Source organism: Oncorhynchus keta, chromosome 4 (genome assembly GCF_023373465.1).
Source record: "Oncorhynchus keta strain PuntledgeMale-10-30-2019 chromosome 4, Oket_V2, whole genome shotgun sequence".
Taxonomy (NCBI): Eukaryota; Metazoa; Chordata; class Actinopteri; order Salmoniformes; family Salmonidae; genus Oncorhynchus; species Oncorhynchus keta.
Window position 1 is genome coordinate 47,783,395 of NC_068424.1, and position 23,590 is coordinate 47,806,984.

Sequence of the window (23,590 nt, forward strand, 5' to 3'; positions counted from 1 at the left end):
TCTTTCTCACTTCTCTCCATCTCTTTGATCTGTCTCTTTCTCACTTCTCTCCATCTCTTTGATCTGTCTCTCTCACTTCTCTCCCTCTCTTTTCAATCCCTCTCTCACTTCTCTCCCTCTCTCATGCTGTCTGTATCTCTTCACCACTCTCTCACTCCATTTCATTTTTCTCTTGTCTCCCTTTCTCTCCTTTCTCTTTCTCTGCCTCTCTCTGTCAGGTGGAGTTGTTGAGTCGTGCTGAGGGGGTGGTGAGGGAGAGCTCAGAGTACCGCTGTCTCCAGTCCCAGTTCTCTGTCCTCTACAACGAGTCTGTGGGCCTCAAGTCTCAGCTGGACGAGACGCGCACACGCCTCAACACCACCAGGACGGCACGCCTCCGACAGCTAGAACACATGGAGGTGTGTTTGTGTGCATGTGTTAGTGCCTGTAAGCGCGCGTGTCTTGACTTTTAACGTCTTTTTAATCGAGAGGGATGTGTGTGAGTTTAGCCTCTTTATTCAACAACGACAAGGCTGTGTGTGTAACCGCCTCTCGTCTGTGTTCCAGAATGACGAGGTGTCTCTCCAGAGGAAGGTGCGTACTGAGGTGTTCCAGCTAGAGGACACTCTAGCCCAGGTCAGGAAGGAGTATGAGATGCTCCGGATCGAATTTGAACAGACCCTCGCTGCCAACGAACAAGCAGGTCAGCGTCTTCACCACAAATGAAAATAAATTTGGCCTCCCGCTCACCGGCCAGTGTTTAGGCACAATTTTGAGATACTACTCGAAAACGTAATCACTTTTTTATTTTCTCTCTCTCTCTATCCCTCTCTCAGGTCCTATCAACAGGGAGATGCGTCACCTGATCAGCACCCTGCAGACACACAACCAGCATATGAAGGGAGAGGTTGTGAAATACAAACTGACACTCAGAGAGGCACAGACTGACCTCAGCCAGGTAAGGGAGGGAGGGAGGGAGAGAGCGAGAGAAAGAGGGCAAGAGGGAGATGGAGAGCGCGAGGGTGTAGGAGGCATGCAGGTAGGGAAGAAGAGAGACTGTAAGGGAGTGAAGACCATAAAGACTCATCTGTGCGATTCCCTTCTCTCGTAGGCTCGTACTACGAAGGGCAGTGCTATCCTTCAATCACAATCCAGTACGGAGCTGGACCTGAAGGAAGAGACCACCTCCCCCCTGACGCCCGCTGCCTCTGCTGATGTCACCATCAAGATGGAGTCTGACAATGGTTCAGCCACGCCCACCAGCACTAGTACGTGTTATTAAGTGTTAATCATTCATTAACTCTTTGTTAACTCCTTATTAACTGATATTCATCCTCTCTCTCTCTCTCTCTCTCTCTCTCTCTCTGTAGGTACCTCAGTGAAGACAGAGCCTGGGACAGAAACAGAGGGAGAAATCAAAGAGGAGGAGAAAGAAAAAGAGGTGAAGAAAGAGAAGGAAAAGGAACGAGACAGGGAGAGAGAGAGGCCAACCCGTGGAGGGGGTGGGACCGAGGAGAAGGAGAAGGCTGGGACCAGCAACCAATTGGAAGAGGTTGCTCCGGAGCGCACGTTTGTGATTGGAGGACCGAAGAGGAAGGAGGTGGAGCAACTGAAAATTGTCCGGGCGGAGCTAAAGTAAGTTGTATTGTGGTGACAGTCATGATTGGTGATTAATAATTGGGGTGATGATGATAATGAGGAGGACGGTAGTAGTGGCTGACGAAGGCTATGTCCCTGTAGGAAAGCCCAGGAGTCTCAGAGGGAGATGAAGCTACTGCTGGATATGTACCGTTCCGCGCCCAAAGAGCAGAGGGACAAAGTCCAGCTCATGGCTGCTGAGAAGAAGGCCAAGTCAGAGGTACACACTTGGCTGATGCTACTGACGCTACTTCGCCAGCAAGCATTGTGTGCTGTTTATGGGTTTAATTGATTGGTTAGTTGTATGATAGTGATGATGGTAATACTCTCTGTATTGGATGGTTAGTATTGAGTGGAAGTAATTGATTGATGGTATAACAGTGATGTAACCACAATGTGCTCTGCATATTGAGCTACTATTGAGTGATAATAACCCAGTGAACACACTGTCTTTTCTACCAAAAAGACATATTTTCAACCAAAAAGACGTATTTTCAACATACACTGCTCAAAAAAATTAAGGGAACGCTAAAATAACATCCTAGATCTGAATGAATGAAATATTCTTATTAAATACTTTTTCTTTGCATAGTTGAATGTGCTGACAACAAAATCACACAAAAATTATCAATGGAAATCAAATTTATCAACCCATGGAGGTCTGGATTTAGTCACCCACAATGAAAGTGGAAAACCACACTACAGGCTGATCCAACTTTGATGTAATTTCCTTAAAACAAGTCAAAATGACTGTATGAACTCCCTACAACGCCTGGGCATGCTCCTGATGAGGTGGCGGATGGTCTCCTGAGGGATCTCCTCCCAGACCTGGACTAAAGCATCCACCAACTCCTGGACAGTCTGTGGTGCAACGTGGCATTGGTGGATGGAGCGAGACATGATGTGCCAGATGTGCTCAATTGGATTCAGGTCTGGGGAACGGGCGGACCAGTCCATAGCATCAATGCCTTCCTCTTGCAGGAACTGCTGACACACTCCAGCCACATGAGGTCTAGCACTGTCTTGCATTAGGAGGAACCCAGGGCCAACCGCGCCAGCATATGGTCTCACAAGGGGTCTGGGGATCTCATCTTGGTAACTAATGGCAGTCAGGCTACCTCTGGCGAGCACATGGAGGGCTGTGCGGCCCCCCAAAGAAATGCCACCCCACACCATGACTGACCCATCACCAAACTGGTCATGCTGCAGGCATGCAGGCAGCAGAACGTTCTCCACGGCGTCTCCAGACTCTGTCACGTCTGTCACGTGCTCAGTGTGAACCTGCTTTCATCTGTGAAGAGCACGGGGCGCCAGTGGCGAATTTGCCAATCTTGGTGTTCTCTGGCAAATGCCAAACGTCCTGCACGGTGTTGGGCTGTAAGCACAGCCCCCCCCCCTGTGGATGTCGGGCCCTCATACCACCCTCATGGAGTCTGTTTCTGACCGTTTGAGCAGACACATGCACATTTGTGGCCTGCTGGAGGTAATTTTGCAGGGCTCTGGCAGTGCTCCTCCTGCTCCTCCTTGCACAAAGGCAGAGGTAGCGGTCCTGCTGCTGGGTTGTTGCCCTCCTACGGCCTCCTACACGTCTCCTGATGTACTGGCCTGTCTCCTGGTAGCGCCTCCATGCTCTGGACACTACGCTGACAGACACAGCAGACCTTCTTGCCACAGCTCGCATTGATGTTCCATCCTGGATGAGCTGCACTACCTGAGCCACTTGTGTGGGTTGTAGACTCCGTCTCATGCTACCACTAGAGTGAAAGCACCGCCAGCATTCAAAAGTGACCAAAACATCAGCCAGGAAGCATTGGAACTGAGAAGTGGTCTGTGGTTTTCACCTGCAGAACCACTCCTTTATTGGGGGGGTCTTGCTAATTGCCTATAATTTCCACCTGTTGTCTATTCCATTTGCACAACAGCATGTGAAATGTATTGTCAATCAGTGTTGCTTCCTAAGTGGACAGTTTGATTTCACAGAAGTGTGATTGACTTTGAGTTACATTGTGTTGTTTAAGTGTTCCCTATATTTTTTTGAGCAGTGTATTTTGCTCATAGGGAAGCGATTTATTGACTGTGATAACGGCTTTGTATTCACTGTCAGGCAGAGGAGCTGAAGCAGCGTCTAAGGGATCTGGAGGAGAGGGAGAGGAGGGAGGGGAAGAAGATGGCTGATGAGGAGGCACTCCGGAAGATCTGCTCTGTCGAGGAACAAATCAACATCCTCAACAAGAAGCTCTCCCTGGCCAAGCAGGTGTGTGTCTGGGTTGTGTGTGTGCGGGTTGTGTGTATGTGTGTGCATGTCTTTGTGTGCATTTGAGCATCATACTTTTGACTAATTTCTCTCACCGTCATTTCCCCCCCTCTTTGCTCCTCCCTCCTTCCATCTATCCATTCTTCAACCTACTTTTCTGTCAACCTACTTCACTCCCTCTTTACCACCCCTCCATCGCTCTTCTTCTCCACCCCTCCACTACCCTCTCCATACCTCCCTATATCCTTCCACCCCTCTGCTACCCTCCCCTCGCTCTCCCTACCCTCTCTCTCTCTCTCTCTCCTTCCCCTCTCCCTCCCCCCTGTCTCTCCCCCTTCTCCCCAGGAGGAGGATGCGTTGCTGAGTGAGATGGACGTGACGGGCCAGGCCTTTGAGGACATGCAGGAGCAGAACATCCGGCTGATGCAGCAGCTCAGGGAGAAGGACGACGCCAACTTCAAGCTGATGTCGGAACGCATCAAGTCCAACCAGATCCACAAGCTGCTCAAGGAAGAGAAGGAGGAGCTCGCCGACCAGCTGCTCACGCTCAAAACGCAGGTGAGAGCAGGTGATTGGAACAGTGCAGGAAAGGGACTTGAACGTCTAAATGGCAGGTGCACAGTTCAGGCTGACTTTTGTGTTAGGGAAAGACAGTAGCTTGACACTAGCAAACAATGGAGCCTATGTCTGGCAATCTCTCATTATTTCTCTATCGCTCTCTCTCCATCTCTCTATCTATCTTACTCAGGTGGATGCCCAGCTGCAGGTGGTGAGGAAGCTGGAGGAGAAGGAGCGCCTCCTCCAGGGCACGATCGGTACTGCAGAGAGAGAGCTGGCTCTGAGGACACAAGCTCTGGACATGAACAAACGCAAGGTAGCAAAAACACACCTGTGGAAAATGACACGAGCGCACACACACACCATGGACACACACACAACGAGTATAGATAAGTACTTAACACAAAGAATACAAACTTCCTTGGAAAAATGGCAACGTGCATTGTATCTGCTTTTTGCACCCCCCCTCCCCCTCCAGACCCAGGAGTCAACAGTGCTGTCGGAGGAGGTGCGTAGTCAGCTGGACCAGGTGCAGCAGAGACTGGGCACCGTCAGGGAGGAGGTCATTGAGAACAGCATCTCCAAAGAGAAGCAGTCCTTCAATGCACGCCGCGCACAGGTCAGGCCACAAACACATGCCACATTTTGGTAACTGTCCATGTGCATGTGTAACCACTCACACACACACACAGACAATTCAAATCCACTTGAACAAAATAACAATTCAGTTTATTTACTGATTGGAGCACCCTGCTGAACTATTTTCTTCTTTCCCCTGCTGTGTTTTAGGAGGACATCTCCAAACTGCGGAGGAAGATCGAGAAGGCCAAGAAACCCGCAGAGACCGTCCGCAACGGCGATGACATCCTCAATGAGGAAATCAACGATTACAAGGTAGTCTGGATGAACACGCTTTTTACACCAGATGTAATACGGGTCTTTAAAAGTGCCACTATAAAGTTAAACTGGGCGAACACTACATGGTTTTAGCCTGATCTACATGTCCCGATCAGCTCTCAACGCATTTTTCCAAATATGGAATCAAATCGAAGCAAACCCGAAGTAAAACTTAACACTACAGCCCGTAAAGTCAAACTCATACCCGATTTGCAGTTGATGCCTGCCACACTTTCTTGAAAATGTTAAATATATTTGGCCTCATCTGCCATTATCGCCAAGTGTGAGGAGTGCTCAAAGCAGGCATGTCCCAACGTCAGCCAAAGAGCTACTCAGAAGTATAAAGTTTCTCTTCACCTACCCCACAAGTTCATCACTCACACACACACACGTACGGTGCCTTCGGGAAAGTATTCAGACCCCTTGCCTTATTCCACATTTTGTTACGTTACAGCCTTATTCTAAAATGGATTAAGTAAAACATTTTCCACAGCAATCTACACACAATACCCAATCTTTGCAGCACTCCACCAATCAGGCCTTTATGGTAGAGTGGCCAGATGGAAGCCACTTCTCAGCAGCGGGGACTGGGAGACTAGTTAGGATCAAGGCAAAGATAAACTGAGCAATATACAGAGAGATCCTTGATGAAAACTGGCTCCAGAGCACTCAGGACCTCAGACTGGGGCGAAGGTTTTACCTTCCAACAGGACACCGATCCTAAGCACACAGCCAAGACAGCTCAGGAGTGGCTTTGGGACAGGTCTCTAAATGTCCTTGAGTGGCCCAGCCAGAGTCCGGACTTGAACCCAATCGAACATCTCTGGAGAGACCTGAAAATAGTTGTTCAGCGACGCTCCCCATCCAACCTGACAGAGCTTGAGAGGATCTGCAGAGAAGAATGGGAGAAACTCCCCAAATACAGGTGTGCCAAGCTTGTAGTGTCATACCCAAGAAGACTCGAGGCTGTTATCCCTGCCAAGGGTGCTTCAACGATGTACTGAGTGAAGGGTCTTAATATTTATGTAAATGTAATATTTCAGTGTTTTTAGCTAAATTTGCACACACACACAAAAAAATCTGTTTTTCTTTGTAGTTATGCAGTATTGTGTGTAGATTGAGGGGGAAAAACTATTTAATACATTTTAGAATAAGGCTGTAATGTAACAAAATGTGAGAAAAGTCAAGGATTCTGAATACTTTCCGAAGGCACTGTATACACACACACACACACACACACACACACGCACACACGCACGAGTTAGCTGGTCTGCTGGGCTATGTTACAAGTTGCATTTAAGTCTGTTCTTTTCTCAAGCTCTTTTTGCAAAATCGACAATCCGTATTGTCGTCTTCACGTTTTATGGATGAAGCGTCCATGCAGCATCTGCATGCCAACCATTAGATCCCAATCAGTTTCATGGGAATATGCATTTGTAATCTTAATCTTCTTGAATTATGTAGGCTAAGTAACCTAACTACTGTTTAATTGGATTTTAGAGCAGAGGGAGTTAAGAAGCTACACTTCCACTTCTATATATTCTTTTTTAAATCAAAGCATATTAAGGCTGTTGAGCTCTGGCCGCATGTGATTGATTTTTTTTACCATTTCATCACAATCATACAAATAAAATGTCGTAAGTAGCCTAATTACGTGGTTTTGGGGTCTAACGTTAGAGCCTCGCATACTAATGAATCATTAAGAGATCTTGCGAGACATTGATTTGGAAAAAATCAAACCTTTTTATAAACGAGCACCATTCTGAGAAGTGGAGGAGCGTCGCGCACTAGACCCCTGATAACAATGTACATAAAGGAACGCAGCATTTTCCTTCGTTGCCATGATGTTTTCCTTACTACACATGCGTTAACCTGTCCAGCAAATACAGCCAATTCTGTCCCAATTGTCCAACCGTACTGCCGCGGCGGCGCCTTTACAGATTACTAGTTAACTAGGATTTGGCTTGACTGAGTCGTTAAATGTGAGATGTTTTCTGATGTGTAGAGCCCGTAGACCCAGCAAAAAATAATGTGGTGTATTTCAGCCCTAACTAACCTGTTCTCTCTCATTGCTCTCTTTATCTTTCTGGACTCCATTTCTCTTTCCCCCTCTCTTTCTCTCTCCTTCTCTTTCTCCCTCTCCTTCTCTCTCTCCCTCTTTCTCCCTCCCCCAGGCTCGTCTGACCTGCCCGTGCTGTAACTCCCGGGTAAAGGACGCCGTCCTGACCAAGTGTTTCCACGTCTTCTGCTTCGAGTGCGTCAAGACACGCTACGACACGCGCCAGAGGAAGTGCCCCAAGTGCAACGCCGCCTTCGGTGCCAACGACTTCCACCGCATCTACATCGAATAGAGAGGGAGGGGGGACCTAAATGCAGGGAGCATAGGGGGTAGGATAGTAGTGCCTGGAGGTCAGCAGTGTCCACACAGGCTTTCTCTCCAGCTGAACAAAACTGTCTTTTATCACCCCCGCTACTAGCGTGTGAGATGGAATGAGACTGGACACGTGTGGAAATCTGTGAATATCGGCTGGACATGTAATAAATATGGACACCGTGCGCTCTGATTGGCTAGGTGGAATTTCCGCCATGTTGCTGGGGGGGGGCTGCTTAGGGTTGTTTCTGGACTGGTCCTACATTACTGTGTCTTATAGAGATCATGATCATGGTTATATTTGCTGGCTGTGCTCTGCCTGGCTGGCTGGCTGGCTGGCTGGAAGGAAGGAAAGCCTTTAGGAGACACTGTGCCTGTGGCTCAATACTAGGGTTACAGTACATATGGCCTTTTTGTGGGGGAAAAGTGAGGTTTGACTTGAAGGGTTTGACTTGAAGCTTTTCCATAGTTGACTGTAGCTATTGGTGTTTATTAAAAAAATACTATCGCCCTCTCCCTTTTTTTGGGATGGACTAGATCATTACAGACCTTTCACTGAATTCTAGTCCTGAAGGGCTGCAGTGATGCACTGAAGACCCTAATAACCTTTTTATAATAACTGATATTTTCAGCTTCTCTCTCCTCAGTACTCCTACGGCTCCTGCCCCATGGAACTAAACACCAGATAACCTTCTGGGGGGCCACTCTGGCTCTAGTTTTAGACTGGTGTGGTGTCTGTCCGTCGGCATGTCTGCTTACACGTGTGTGTGTGTGTGTGTGTGTGTGTGTGTGTGTGGGAGAAAGAAAAACGGACTAATCGTTTGCTTAGATGGTTAGAAAATCAACGGTGAGTCCCTTGATCAGCATGCACCCTTGTGTGACCAGTCAATGTTTTCCTTGCATTTGTATGCATGTATTTAAAAAAAAAAAAAAAAAAAAAAAAAAAAATTGAAAGCTGCCTCTTCGGGGACACACTGACGGGCTACAAATACCATGAATTGATGCTAATGTGTAATGTTGCTGCTCCACAAGTTATTAAACTGCCATCAAAACGAGATACTTGTCTTGCGATTAGTTATTTTTCAGTCTAGTTTGTGCATTTTATAAGCTACATAGCCTATTCATTATCATCAAAATCATATTTCTGTTTTAACCTTTAACATGTGTTGAGACCACAAATTCCAGTGTGCAAATCTCAACCTTTCTTATTATACAGTGCCTTCTGAAAGTAATCACACCCCTTAACTTTTTCCACATTTTGCTGTTACAAAGTGGGATTATAATTTATTTAATTGTCATTTTTGTTGGAACAATCTACACCAAATACTCTGAAATGTGAAAGTGGGAGAAAAATTCAGACTTATGAAATATTAAACTAATATATCTTGATTAGATAAGTATTCACCCCCTGAGACAATACATTAGAAACACCTTTGGCAGTGATTATAGCTGTTTAAGTCTTGCCATGCATAGTCAAGTGCTAGTGCTTAGCTGTATTTTGTTTATTTGCATCCACCCAAAAAAAACTCCTTAGTCCTTGCCAAAGACAAGCATACCCATAACATGATGCAGCCACTCCTATGCTTGAAAATAAGACATGGTACTCAGTGATGTGCTTTGTATTCAGGACAAAAAGTGCATTTCTTGGCTACATTTTTGTAGTGTTACTTAAGTGTGTTGTAAGAAACAGGATGCATGTTTTGGAACATTTTTATTCAGTGCATGATTCCATAAAGGTTAGTATTGTGGAGTAGCTTATATGTTGTTAAACCATCCTCAGTTTTCTCATATCACAACCATTAAACTCAAACTGTTTTAAAATCATCATTGGCCTTATGGTAATCTCAGTTACCCAAAATTCTTGCAAAGTTGTCACTTCACTTGCCGTTTACATGTGAATCTGTCCACGAGAGATTAGCCTCATGGTGAAATCCCTGAGCAGTTTCCTTCCTCTCCGGCAAAAGAGTTAGGAAGGACCCCTGTATATTTGTAGACTGGTTGTATTGATACACCATCCAAAGCCTAATTAATAAACACCATACTTAAAGGGATATTCAGCGTATGCTTTTTTTATTTGTACACATCTACCAATCAGTACCATTTGAGGCATTGAAAAACCTCACTGGTCTTTGTGGTTGAATCCGTACTTGAATTTCACTGCAAGATTGAGGGACCTTACAGATAATTGTAAGAGATATTATTTGTATACAAAATAAGTCCATGCAACTTGTGATTTGTTAACCACATTTTTACTCCTGAACAGAGTATTAGGCTTGTCATAACGAGGTTGAATAAATTTGACTCAAGACATTTAAGCTTATTTTTTAATTCATTTGAAAAAAATTCAAAAATCATTATTACAATTTAACATTATGGGGTGACACTAAAATCCAAATGTAATCCATTTTAAATTCGGGCTGTAACAACAAAATGTGGGAAAAATCTAGGGGTGTGAATACTTCTCCCCCCTCCTTGTCTCCCAGACCGGTTTGAAGGAAGAGCTGTCGCATTGTACTAAACCAGAAGCCAGCATCGCTTGACGGAAAGGAGCGCCTATAGGGCAGCAGCATCTACGGCGTAGTATACCTATAAAAACAAGCTTTTATGCAAGACAATCCATCGTGGTGTTGAACTTGATGCAAACCCTGGAACAAAGGAATATATACCAACATCCGTGTGGAGTACTGAAGCCCAAAACGAAAAATTGAGGACCCGCGCATGGTCAAGACAACGTCATCGCGCCTGCAAAAACGTATTTTTTTTAAACATTTTTTTAGCGCAAACCGAAAAAGAAACTTTTAAAGTAAATCAATAACCTTGACCTTAAAATATACTGTATCCACCGCAGAGAAAGGATACATTTCCAGAAATTAACGTCATTCTATTCTTAACCAGTTCAATACCAAATATAGGCATTGTGTTAATATTACATGTCCTTGAACGGTGCCCTGGTTTGTGGTAACATTGCCAAAGTTTATAATTTAAAAATAAAAAAAACGCTGAGCTGATATTAAGTGATTTAATAACGTGCATGTTTGATCATACAACCAACGAGTAGCCTACTAGACTATAGGGCCCAGCTAATTATGTTTTCTCAAGAAGTTTGCAATATTTTATTACCCCTGCAGAGCAAGTCAATAATATGTCTAACTAGCTACAGCTCGGTCGCTTTGTTTGAATGACTGACTGACAACAGAAGCCATTTTTAAACCTGTTTTTAATACGCCGTTTGAAACATTTGCACATCGATCTGGGCTCTATGGATCAAGGCGCTGATCCTCAAGAAACCGTTTTTTAAATATAATTGCATCTTCTATTATCACTTGAATGAGCGTACATTTTGATTTCCCAACATGACTTCCTACAACCGTGCAGATTCATCCTCAATACCCGTTTTATTATCCACGCTTGTTTTGATGCTTGGCTTGGCAGCGCGATGCGTCGTGCAGGCCATGCCTTCGGAGGATAGCCCTCAAGCGGCCCAGGCATCAGTCAGCCTCCGGTCCCTGGTCACGGGGACCTGCAAAGATGTCCACAAATACGTGGAGTCCGTGGTGGGAACCAATGTAATCGAATCGACTGTTGAGGTAAGGAGGATAGGAAAATATGCCATAAAAATATATGCTACCTAATAGTAGACTATTTGAGTAAATCTAACCAGCACTTAATCCCGGGGCGTATTTATTACGCCGTTTCTTTTCTTAGCGGTACGAGACGGGGAGGGACCTACCAGAATTTGTGTAATAAAAACTCTCGTTTGGACTAATGATTACACCCCTGTTTCCTGTGTTATTCTATTCATTAATTAATTAACTATACTTAATTTATCTATTCTAACTATCTTCCTTTTAAGGGTGACATTTGCTAAATTTTAAAGCGTTGCTTAATTGTGGTTTTCTGTCAACTAAAATTCTTTCTCCAATCTTACTGTATTCCTTGCTTCCTCACCTCCTCCACTCACTTCCCCTCCCCATCTCCTTTTCTTCTCTGACCCATATCTCCCTCTCTTCCCTTGCCCCACTACCCGATAATCTCTCCTCTAATCTCCCCTCTACTCTGCCCTAATTTCATGTATGCTTATATCCATGCACCCTCTCCCTTGCTGCCACTACTCTGTGCGCCCTACCCCAGAGTGTGCTGTTGTATCTAGAGTCAGTACTTGGTCAAGAGAACGTCTATACCATGGCCATGGTAAGAAACCACCAGGTTCCTCATCTAACTAACCTCTCCTCTGACAATCGGCCCAAAACAAAGCTCCTTATAGCTCTGTTTGCAGGGCACGTGTCAGTCACTTCATACAGCATGTGTGTTATACAGACTGCATCATTCTTTAATTTTATGCCAATTGTGGGTATGGTTTGTGTAACTGTATATAGCCACATTGATGCCCATGTTTTTAGATTTTCAGATGGCCTTTTTAAACGTTCCATGCGGACACGTTACAAGGTGACTGAGGTGGACAGTTGTCTCTGGCCTGCTCTGACACACTAAACAGTGCTGCTTGTGTAGGGTAGCAACAGGTGCAGCGGAGTCAGGCTGTCCTACTATGACTACCCTTGACCTCAGCTAAGCCGTGTGTGGGGGTGGGGGGGGGTGTTATCGGTCCAGCCTTCAGCTGTCTTTAAAAAATTGTTTTTTAAATAACAGGACAGCTTCCATCTCACACACACATACACATCATCAACAACACCCCCATGATGCCAGCTGGGAACGCCATTTGAGCATAGGGACTCAATCATTTCGCTCAATACAAGTGGATTGCACTTGTATGGTGACCGACTGGCCATTGGGTTTAACTAAACTAACTAATGGCATGATCAAAGACAACCTGTATTGTAGGAATCAAACATGCCTGGCACTCATAAAAAAGATCTAGGTCAGTGTTGAGTGGGACGATTGAATCAGTGACCCACACCTGCAAACACCACCTGTTTTATACTGAATGACAGCTGACCTTGTAGCAACAGCTGTGGTCGTTCTAATTGGTATTACTTGTCACTGTCAGTTGTGCTGCTCTATCACTCACTACAGGATCATGGTAAGAAATACATTTTACTGTACATAAAGTAAGCTATACAGGCAGGGGAAAAGTGGGCTGACTTCGTTGGCCACTTTAAAGTGAATGTATGGCCCTCTACTCTAGAATAGGACTAGAATATTTATTTCACCGGAGTAACCGTTTTAATTCTCCCCTTACAGTACAAATATGTAAGCTGTACTGTAAGCCATGTCAAAATTCTTCTCACCTTCCCCCCTCTTAGTTCTTTGAGATGTTGATCCGGTTTCTGGCTGAAGGAGCTGCCAGCGGCCTGAATGTCATCGCGGTTTACGTCACAGAGATCCTCAGGGTCACAGGGGTTGATGGTGGGTGACCGCATGTGTGTGTGTGTAGGTTCATCCTTTCTACATCACATCTACTTTGGGTTTAGAGAGCTAAAATCATCATGTATCGCTCTCACTTGCACACATTAAATGCTCACGTTTAGTCCGTCAAAGCTGTATCTGAGAAGAACTTGCATTCCCTCTCTGTAATATGGGAACTGGGAAGTGTGGGTTTGAATTCTTCCTCTTGTGTCTGTGATTTGATCTCTCTAATAGGATCTAAACAGCACACAGGCTATTGGTTTTCAAAGAGATTGCTCTTCGAATTCACTGAAGTTCAAGAGTAAAGATAGACAAAATAATTGAATTACCTACCCCCGGCAATATTTAAACACGTGTCCTCTCTCTCCCTCCATCTCTCAGTCCAGCTGCCGTTCCCTCACTTCACACCAGAGGGCGTGGCATCGGTAGGTCAATGGGCTCTGCTGGCTCTGATTGGCTACTGGGTGCTGTCCATTGTCCTGCGCCTATTGGTGGGCGTGGTGAGGAGGGTGTTCTGGATGCTGAAGGCGGGCACAGCGCTGTGGCTCTTCGGCCTGATCGTCAGCGATGTCAAGGCTGGTTCAGACACCACAGCTGTCCGGTTGGCAGGCCTAGTGCTCGGGTGTGCTCTTCTGGGGCTTGCCAGCTACGGATCAGAAAAGACAATCCACATGGAAGACCGCCTGAGCATCCTGGAAGGAAGGGTGAAGGCGGTGGAGAGGAGGAAGGGTGATGAGTGATGGAATGGGAGGATAGTTGGAAGGATGATGGTCTGTTTCTCAAGTGAAAATAAAGCAACCTCTGGGATTTTATGATTGGAAATGCATGTAAGAAAGTGGTTTCTCATTTCTTATCCCTTTAGATGTGTTTGTTACATATAATAACATCTGAAATCTATGATATATGGAGAATAGTTTTTTTTTTTACTAAAAAAACAGAACGGACAAGTATTCAAGTTGTTTAATACGTTTGTTTTACTCCAAGATATGTCACACAGTGGTTTTAAATGGTTTATATTCTCTCTTGCAAGACTGTCTGTTTGCATTTACAGTATCTTGCCTAAATTGATTCTAAATTACTCACAGAAGACATTAAAACAGTGCAATACATGAAACCACAAAGCCAAGATACACAAGGAAAAAGTACATCTCTACAGTACATAGTATTTGTTAAATGTAAGGACACTTCCACACTGGTCTGCTCATCAGTTTTAAAGCAACATGACATGTTGGTCTTTCAGCCTGCCACAGCAAGCATACATACAGCGTGGTGCATTTTGCTGAGGTAATGCACCATAGAACATTTGCACCATTGTAACATTTAACATAATACAAATAGACAACTTTTTTAAATAGTGTATATATATATTAAATTAGTATATATATTTTAAAAACCTAGTTTGTCAAAAGAAGCCTGATAACAGTTTTAATTCATGTTGAAAACAGACAAGTTCGACCTGTGTTTCGCTGTGAATTTTGAATGGTGGTGATGAGATAATTGGGGGAGGAGTTGCCCCGAACCTCAGCTCTAGGATCGGTTGGATGAAGCATCTCTGTTACAAGTGCTTCTTTAGTCCAAGTCAAGACAATGTACAGAGTGGTAGCAGGCCTAATAAGTGTCATAGAGACATCCACTCAACCTTTTTGGTAGAGAATACACTCAGCGGGATCCAGAGGAGCATGATCTACATGGATACAGTATAGAATGTTTATTATTCGAGATGGGCATTATTTGCAGGCAGTCAAATGTGTGCAGTTGGTGGGAAAAGGTGTAACGTTAGTGGTTATGATGTTGGAAATGTATATTATTTTTTTTAATTCTTGAAGAAGCGCCATTTCAACTTAACAGAGAGCAAGATATGAAATATAATTTGTCTCAATACAGGAGGGCTCTACAAATTTGTAGCTTAATTTAAAACCACTGTGTACTGTACCGTTTCAAACTTTTAGGGTACAGTTGAAGTCGGAAGTTTACATACACTTAGGTTGGAGTCATTAAAACCTATTTTTCAACCACTCCACAAATTTCTTGTTAACAAACTATAGTTTTGGCAAGTCGGTTAGGACATCTATTTTGTGGATGACAAGTCATTTTTCCAACAATTGTTTACAGACAGATTATTTCACCTATAACTCACTGTATCACAATTCCAGTGGGTCAGAAGTTCACATACACTAAATTGACTGTGCCTGATAAGCTTCTGATAGGCTAATTGACATCATTTGAGTCATTTGGAGGTGTACCTGTGGATGTATTTCAAGGCCTACCTTCAAACTCATTGCCTCTTTGCTTGACATCATGGGAAAATCTAAAGAAATCAGTCAAGACCTCAGAAAAAAATTTATAGACCTCCACAAGTCTGGTTCATCCTTGGGAGCAATTTCCAAATGCCTGAAGGTACCACGTTCATCTGTACAAACAATAGTATGCAAGTATAAACACCATGGGACCACGCAGCCGTCATACCGCTGGAGAAGCTTTAACCAAGTTTAATTCTTCCCAAAGGTTCTGTACAGCTGTATTCAGACAACACAACATTTGTCCCATTCAGATATACAGTGGGGCAAAAAACTATTTAGTCAGCCACCAATTGTGCAAGTTCTCCCACTTAAAAAGATGAGAGGCCTGTAATTTTCATCATAGGTACACTTCAACTATGACAGACAAAATGAGAAAAAAAATCCAGAAAATCACATTGTAGGATTTTAAATTTATTTATTTGCAAATTATGGTGGAAAATAAGTATTTCGTCAATAACAAAAGTTTATCTCAATAGTATACCCTTTGTTGGCAATGACAGAGGTCAAACGTTTTCTGTAAGTCTTTACAAGGTTTTCACACACTGTTGCTGGTATTTTGGTCCATTCCTCCATGCAGATCTCCTCTAGAGCAGTGATGTTTTGGGGCTGTTGCTGGGCAACACGGACTTTCAACTCCCTCCAAAGATTTTCTATGGGGTTGAGATCTGGAGACTGGCTAGGCCACTCCAGGACCTTGAAATGCTTCTTAAGAAGCCACTCCTTCGTTGCCCGGGCGGTGTGTTTGGGATCATTGTCATGATGAAAGACCCAGCCTCGTTTTATCTGCAATGCCCTTGCTGATGGAAGGAGGTTTTCACTCAAATTCTCACGATACATGGCCCCATTCATATTCAGTAGTCCTTCTGTAGCTCAGTTGGTAGAGCATGGCGCTTGTAACGCCAGGGTAGTGGGTTCGATTCCCGGGACCACCCATACGTAGAATGTATGCACACATGACTGTAAGTCGCTTTGGATAAAAGCGTCTGCTAAATGGCATATATATATATAAAAACATTTAGCTCATTTTTGATTGACATTACATCTTTCGGACTTCAGCACATTTCTTCAGATTGTATTGAAGAAAGCTCAGGGCCCCTTTGAGAAAGATGTTTTATTTAACTCTCTGTATCTACTACCATGACATTCTCTCTCTCCTCCCTGGGCCAGGAAATGTGGGTTATTTCCTGCTTAGGGGAAGGAATGCATACTGGAATTGGTTAAGTGAAACCTATTGTATGTGCTCAGCTTTTTGTAAGCCCTGGGAGGCACATAGATCGGGGAACTGCTGAACACAAACACCATTGTTTGCAAGGACGTTTGGTTTGGACCAATTACATACCCATCATTACAGCATCACACTAATATCATGATTGCATCACCTTCCTCTTCGTCAACAACAGACCTTGTTCCTCATCGGGATGCAGAGCTGATCAAGAATGTCACATAAAAGGTGAGAAAATTAGTAGTGGATGGACAGAGTCCTGGTGAAGAATGTGGATTTAAAACTTTTTTTTAACGTTTTTTTGTTGATTGACTTGAGTTTCGTGTCTTATGTTTTTCTAAAGTTATTGTTGTGTATTTGATTTTCGGAGTTATTGAGTGTCCTATGATTTGCTTTGAAGTGGGTCTAATTGTATGAAATCAAATACTTCTTCTCAGAGGCTATCAAAGCATTTATCCACAGCAATTATGTAAAAATGTACATCAACAAAAATGCTTCTGTTTTTAGATCAATTATTATTTTTATTTTTTTTAAACAATCATACATGGAAACATGTCATCCATCGGGTCTAACTGTCGTCTTGTGCTAAACTACGCCTGTGCATGCCGTCAAATCAAAGGCATGCCTTCAGTTTGTCACCTTCACGAGGTTGAAATAATAACTGGTTCAACTACTTAAGACATTTGCTAGGTTGTGCCTTTACACTTGGAGAAAATTAAGAACTAAGGAAGAATATTTAACTTCTCGAACAGCAAACCACGGACTTGTCTGATTCGCAAGCGCTCTTGGAAGTCCTGCGATGTTGCGCCTCTGGGTTTAGAAACTGTGGTCGTACGTTTTCACCCTTCCTTAAAGTGTCTCAGTTTTCACCCCACCCAATAGGTGGCGGCACACATTTTGTTGTTGTAGTCAGTAGATACAAACTTACAGAAGAAGAAGCTGCACTCAAGCTTGCTCCAGAGCTGTGTTGATCACGGTTATTTCCCTGCGACAGAGAGAACGTAGCGAAGCAATCATCATGCCTATGTTTTTGGTGAATACTAATGTGGCTAAGAGTGACATTCCTCCTGCGCTGTTGTCTGAGGCAACAGATGAACTGGCCAAGGCGATGGGCAAACCTGTGCAGGTGAGTCTTCCAAAGTTAGCACAGCAAAGCCCCCCGCCCCTGTTGTAAGAGAGCTAATTTTCGTTTCTTTTGATACTGATGCGTTTTTCTGCGGTGAAGATTAAATTGTAGGGAACCTTTGTTGCAGTTGAGACCCATTTGGCATCCCAATACAAAACTGTTATAATATCGGCCATGCGCAGAGCTTCTTCCTAAAATGGAACACGATATTCGTGCTGCAGGCCAAATCAAATGTTATTGGTCACGTACATGGTTAGCAGATGTAATTGCGAGTGTAGCGAAATGCTTGTGCATCTAGTTCCGACAGTGCAGCAATATCTAACATGCAATATCTAATATCATAGCAATATCTAATCTAACAATTCCACAACAACTACCGAATACACACAAATGGAAGTAAAGGAATGGAATAAGAATACATAAATATAAATATATGGATGAGCAATGACAGAGTATATACAGTTGAGATGAGTGATGTAAGATATCTGAGGATGCGGCTCGGGATGCTGTCTTGGCCGGCAGCCTTGCGAGGGTTAACGCGTTTTAAATGTCTTACTCACTGTACTTGTAATAGGTCCAGGACAGGAATACTGTAAATCAAACAACTAGTTCTTATTTCCTAAAGGTTTACTTGTGCAATTTCACTGTCATGGTTGGATTTTTTATCGTGCCTTAATCACATGATTTTTCACATGATTGTTCCAGCTCCCACTCATTGTATGCTCTGTTTTCTCTTTGTGTGTGTCTCTCCCTCTCAGTACCTTGCTGTGCACATCGTCCCAGACCAGTTGATGATGTTCGGGGGGAAAGGAGACCCTTGTGCCCTCTGCTCCCTTCACAGCATTGGGAAGATTGAAGGAGCTCAGAAACAGTACTCTAAACTACTGTGTGGACTGCTCAACAAACACCTGGGCATCTCTCCTGACAGGTAATGGACACACACAGAGAGTAGAATCCACATGAAATGTTCATACACTAACACTCCTCTTGTGTCTCAGGATTTACGTGAACTTCTTTGACATGGAGGCAGCGAACGTGGCCTGGAACAACTCTACTTTTGGTTGAGCAGGGGATCTAAATTTCAATGGGAGCTGACCCCTCTTTTCCCCTACACCTTAATGGTATTATAGCACTAGAGTAGGCTATGGAGAGATGAGCAGAGATGCCTTGTTGCTGGGCTGATGTAGAGCGGTATTGATAAATGCACTTAAAATGGACCCTTGCTTTATAACAGACCCTTGATTTGCACTGGACCCTTGGCTTTGATATTACAATAAAGTGATTCCCCTTGATCACAACCTGTTCTGTTTTCCCTGTGTTTTTGACATTTTTTACAGACCGGATGCTTTTCACTGCCATTAATTGAGAACATGCCATAAAGCAGTCCAATTTGACCTCACACAGACAATCTATTGTGTTCAATTGCTAGGTAAAGATTGTATAGTGCACTTGGAGTGTGAATACACCAAACAACCATGAACAGGCGAAGACCGCTAGCTGAGAATTTACTTTTGACACGTTTTGTCATATCTGTGATGCCATGCATCTGTTCTAGGGTTCAATCAGAGTCAATAGATAGGTATCAAAATACATTGGATACTGTTCTGAATTGAGAAGCTAGTACTGATGTTACACGCATAACTCCCGCTCTTGTGGTAGGAAGTATGTTGCCATTGGTGGATAAAAATAACTTCAGCAGCCACACGCAATTCTAATGGCCACAGTTTTCTATCGTCGAGTATCATTGTGAAGGTCAACCGACTGTGCTGAAGACCAATCGTATACCTCAGTGGGACCAATACGTCTTGCTTCAAGTAAACTTAACAACCATACCAGTTTTCATGGTGAACAGAAATTATGCCAAAGCTTCCGTACCAGCTGCACTTCTATCTGAAGCTACGGTGGAACTGTCCTAAGCTATGGGAAAACCAGTACCTGAGGTGAGTTTCAAAATCCATTGGCGATAATTGTTACTGTAAAGAACCCATTTCAAGTACAGGGTTGCATACTGTGTCAACTTTTCCATAACTCACAAACATGTAATAGGGATTAATAAACTAAATGGAACTCAAATATATAGCTATAATCTGTACATAAAACATGTAGGACCGATGCCAGCTCTTAGAATTGAGGGACATTTGAGAAAAATGCTGTGACTGAGGCTACACCCCACTCACATGCACACATAATCAAAACTGTTTTAAGTGTAGCACTGTAAAGCTACATTAACTGTTTTAAGGAGTAAAATTGAAGTAACCATCCATTCCTATTTTCTTGGTGAACACAAATATAGCCAAGACTGCTGTCCCAGTGGCACTTCTTTCAGAAGCAACAGAAGAACTGGCCAAAGCCATTGGGGAAAAATGGCAGAGTTAACTTTGAAACATATAGAGAAATGACATTATAATATAACATTGCCGGGTTATACTCACAATTATCATATTAAATTACTAATATGTAATTCTATGGTTATATTGTTATATTGCCGTTCTTTGTTGCTCCCATCGTGCTCCACGGTATTGGAGCTATAAGTGAGGAACAGAACCTGCAGTACTCCACACTACTCTGTGGACTGCTCAACAAACACCTTGGAATTTCCCCCCTGTACAGAACCACCACACTCACTCTACAGAAGTCAGCCTCTCGCTCGCGCTCTCTTTCTCACACACACACACACACACTGACCCAAGCTGATCCATCTCTCTGTTTCAGGATCTACATGAACTTCTTTGAAATTGTGGTGCAAAACCTGGCTTGGGACAACAATGTTCAAAGTTTTCATTGAGGCTTATCATGCCAAGAAATTAAAGAAGAACTGAAGACTTCTGATCAATGAATGACAAAGCAAAACTGCACACAAATGACCTTTGCTTTAATGTTGCAATAAATAGTAGAACCTCTTATCTGAAGCCACGGAAGAACTGTCCCAAGGCTATGGAAGTACCAGCTAAGGTGAGTCTGAGAATCTCTATTTCAATTCTATGTTGAGAATCTAGAAGGTCTTTGCTACAGTAAATGCCTGTTTTATACTGTCTTAGTTCTCTGTCTCTCATAGCTCTTCAGCATAGGTAGTTCATTGAAATATGAACTAGAGGGAATTAACTTTCATGGAACAATCTAGATAATAGGTCATCTATTGATTATAGATGCTGCATCCAATTTAAAAAATGGTGTAGCTATTTGTTTTATTGCCCTACGTTGTGCGTCAACACGAGTTGATAATAATAATTTTAGAACAAAGACATAATATATGATGGATATAGTGTCAAGTCTCCCATTTTTTCTGCAATCAGTTCTGCGCAATCACCTAAGCATGATGATCCTCTTGACGGCATGTCCCATTTCTACAATTTATCTTCTTAAAATGTGATTTAAACCTAACCCTAAACACACCTAAATGTATGACTAATCCTAACCTTAAAGACCAAGGCTAATTTTTGTTTTCATACATTTTTACGATATAGCCATTTGTCATTTGTGGCTGTGGTAACTAGTGTAAACCAATGTAAAGACTAGCAAGCTGCTACTTTGAATACAGTCAGCAAATATTACACAATTTGTGGCACTGGGATGAGAGATTGAACGTTTCCGGGTAGCAGATTGACAACGTTTGGCAAGTAATAAAATAATTTTTCTTCGAGTCAAATTAAGACGCTATCGTTATACCCCTGTGTTATAGCTATGTAGCTAGCTAGCCAAGTTAGTTGAACATTAGCTAATGCTAGCAAGGCAAGCTGGACATAATTCACAATTTGTGGCACTGGTATGAGAGATTGAACGTTTCTGACTAGTCGATTGACAACGTTTGGCAAGTAATAAGATTATTTTTCTTCGAGTCAAATTAAGATGCTCTCGTTATACCCCTGTGTTATAGCTATGTAGCTAGCTAGCTAAATTAGTTCAACATTAGCTAATGCTAGCAAGGCAAGCTGGACAAAATTCAGCCATCTAGCTAGTTAAGTACCTAACGCCAGTATCTCCGGTAGTACTTTTGGTCTACATGAAAGAGTAATAACTAACAATTACAACAATAATTTCCAGATAGTTATTTTGCTGGCCTGAATGGCTATTCGTCGTTGATATTCCCTGTTTCTCTGGCAAGATGACAGTCCACACTGCAGGGTCACCCTTATCAACATGTATTTGACAGTTTCTCCCTGTTTCCAGGTGTACTCCCTGGGTACTGGTGTAATCTGGAAGATACGTGCCAGTTTCCCAGCTTGTTGAACTCACTGGGAGGCAAGGCAACTGTGACGTTTGGAAGGGAAGTGGGGTTTATTTTCCAGTGTTGAGCTGATGCTGTTGCAGCTATGTCAGAAGCCATCCTCACCTTCCAGTACCAACTCAGTGGCGTTATGGAAACAGTCCTCAAAACCGCCATGCACGAGATCACTCGGCTGGTGAAGGAAGGCTTCCTGGAGGAAGTGACACGGAGCAAGCAGGAAGCGGACATCTTGAGGATGAAGCTGCAGCAGTGGGAGCAGAAATGGAGGGACAGAGAGGAGGAGAGGAAGAGGGAAGATGAAGAGAAAGAGCAGAGAAAGAAGAGGGAAGCGAGAGAGCAGATGGGCATGTGTGTGAGTTGCAGTTGTACTGAAGACACTGAGAAAGGAGAGGCTCTGTCAGGTAAGTGAGGAGAGATGCACGCACACACACACACACACACACACACACACACACACACACACACACACACACACCCCTGATATAGGATCTCTTACTTTGTTCTGTTCCATCCTCAGGAGCAGAGGAAGGTTGTGTTATCAAACAGGAGGAGATGTTCCAGTCAGAGGGACCCAATACTCTCCCAGAGAGAGAGGGTCCACAGGAAACAGACATGTCCAGCTCTTCCTGTGTCTCTGAAAGGATGGAAGAGAGGGAAGCCCATGTGGTCCACATCAAACAGGAGCCCAATGACTGGGGGGATCTAGTATCCCAGATGGTCACATCCACAGATACTACCATAATGAGCCTGAGTCGTCTGCAGAGATTGAGTGCCCATGCTGGGGCATGGACCAGTGAGCCTCAGCTTCAACTTCCAGCACCATGGACCAGAGAGCCTCTACCTCCAGCACCATGGGCCAGGGAGCCACCACCGCTACCTCCAGAACCAACAACATGGGCCAGGGAGAAGCAGCACGTACTCCCAGGGTCAGATATACCCACCCAGGCAACAGAGTGTGCTGTGGGAGCCCTGGAGTCCAGTCCATATGGTCTCAGCAACAACACAACGGCACAGCTGGGGGTCAAACCCTACAGCTGCCCACACTGTGAAAAGAGCTTCCCTCAGCTACGAAACCTGAAAGACCACCAGAAGTACCACCACACAGGGAAAAAGGCCTTCACCTGCTCCCAGTGTGGTAAGGGCTTTGTGTACATGTGCCACCTCAGGGTACACATGCAGTGCCACACAGGGGAAAGGCCGTTCAGCTGCTCTCAGTGCGGTAAGAGCTTTGTCTACCTGTGCAACCTGAAGTCCCACCAGCAGTATCACACAGGAGAGAAACCGTACAGCTGCTCTCAATGTGGGAAGAGCTTCAGCCTTCAGAGTGGCTTGAAGAAACACAGGGTCATTCACTCAACAGAAAGGCCTTACCACTGCACGAACTGTGGGAATAGATTCTATTCTAGAGCAGACCTGAAAAGACATGAACAGATTCATGCAGCAAGGTAGAACTTTGAGATGAAAATCTGAGTGAAGAAAATAACAGCACACGTGTACTATGTTCAATGTATTTGTAGTTACTGATGCATTTCATGTTGAGAGGAATAAAACCCTTAATTAAGAAATTATTCTCATCCTTAAATGATTTGTCTAACTTGTCATTAACTGTTACATACAAAACAGATATATTAAAAGTAAAGTAGCTATGTCTGACCC

General features: G+C 43.8%; 4 protein-coding genes across 11 annotated transcripts in view; all 4 read left to right on the forward strand.

The window, feature by feature from the left end:
• LOC118376200 (E3 ubiquitin-protein ligase BRE1A-like) overlaps positions 1-9,521 on the forward strand; it is a 34,641-nt gene extending 25,120 nt beyond the window's left edge. For 3 of the 5 annotated variants that reach the window (XM_035762893.2, XM_035762885.2, XM_035762900.2), the window contains exons 11-22: positions 219-398; positions 547-682; positions 816-937; positions 1,091-1,247; positions 1,350-1,614; positions 1,720-1,837; positions 3,722-3,871; positions 4,217-4,429; positions 4,620-4,745; positions 4,908-5,048; positions 5,219-5,323; positions 7,501-9,521. In XM_035762893.2, the coding sequence (XP_035618786.1) occupies positions 219-398; positions 547-682; positions 816-937; positions 1,091-1,247; positions 1,350-1,614; positions 1,720-1,837; positions 3,722-3,871; positions 4,217-4,429; positions 4,620-4,745; positions 4,908-5,048; positions 5,219-5,323; positions 7,501-7,677 (1,890 nt within the window). In that variant the 3' untranslated portion in view covers positions 7,678-9,521. The remainder of the gene's footprint in view (positions 1-218; positions 399-546; positions 683-815; positions 938-1,090; positions 1,248-1,349; positions 1,615-1,719; positions 1,838-3,721; positions 3,872-4,216; positions 4,430-4,619; positions 4,746-4,907; positions 5,049-5,218; positions 5,324-7,500) is intronic. The other 2 variants (XM_052507859.1, XM_052507860.1) reach the window with 2 other exon arrangements.
• Positions 9,522-10,164: 643 nt separating this feature from the next.
• On the forward strand, positions 10,165-13,883 carry LOC118376238 (uncharacterized). Of its 2 annotated transcripts, XM_035762935.2 has the most exons (4): positions 10,165-11,284; positions 11,829-11,888; positions 12,959-13,061; positions 13,443-13,883. In XM_035762935.2, the coding sequence occupies exons 1-4, from the start codon at positions 11,051-11,053 to the stop codon at positions 13,799-13,801; spliced, it is 756 nt and encodes a 251-aa protein (XP_035618828.1). In that variant the 5' UTR covers positions 10,165-11,050; the 3' UTR covers positions 13,802-13,883. The 2 variants fall into 2 exon arrangements, with proteins under 2 accessions (XP_035618828.1, XP_035618834.1); XM_035762941.2 differs by lacking the exon at positions 11,829-11,888 and having other exon boundaries at positions 10,166-11,284.
• A 3,610-nt stretch (positions 13,884-17,493) lies between these two features.
• Positions 17,494-19,007, forward strand: LOC118376257 (macrophage migration inhibitory factor-like). Its single transcript, XM_035762949.2, has 3 exons — positions 17,494-17,709; positions 18,468-18,637; positions 18,708-19,007. The coding sequence occupies exons 1-3, from the start codon at positions 17,602-17,604 to the stop codon at positions 18,772-18,774; spliced, it is 345 nt and encodes a 114-aa protein (XP_035618842.1). The 5' UTR covers positions 17,494-17,601; the 3' UTR covers positions 18,775-19,007.
• Positions 19,008-19,463: 456 nt separating this feature from the next.
• On the forward strand, positions 19,464-23,499 carry LOC118376284 (zinc finger protein 629-like). Of its 3 annotated transcripts, XM_035762992.2 has the most exons (4): positions 19,464-19,649; positions 20,422-20,661; positions 21,877-22,335; positions 22,452-23,499. In XM_035762992.2, the coding sequence occupies exons 3-4, from the start codon at positions 22,020-22,022 to the stop codon at positions 23,381-23,383; spliced, it is 1,248 nt and encodes a 415-aa protein (XP_035618885.1). In that variant the 5' UTR covers positions 19,464-19,649; positions 20,422-20,661; positions 21,877-22,019; the 3' UTR covers positions 23,384-23,499. The 3 variants fall into 3 exon arrangements, with proteins under 3 accessions (XP_035618885.1, XP_035618878.1, XP_035618892.1); XM_035762985.2 differs by lacking the exons at positions 19,464-19,649; positions 20,422-20,661 and adding an exon at positions 20,726-21,326; XM_035762999.2 differs by lacking the exons at positions 19,464-19,649; positions 20,422-20,661 and adding an exon at positions 21,376-21,521.
• Positions 23,500-23,590: the final 91 nt, after the last annotated feature.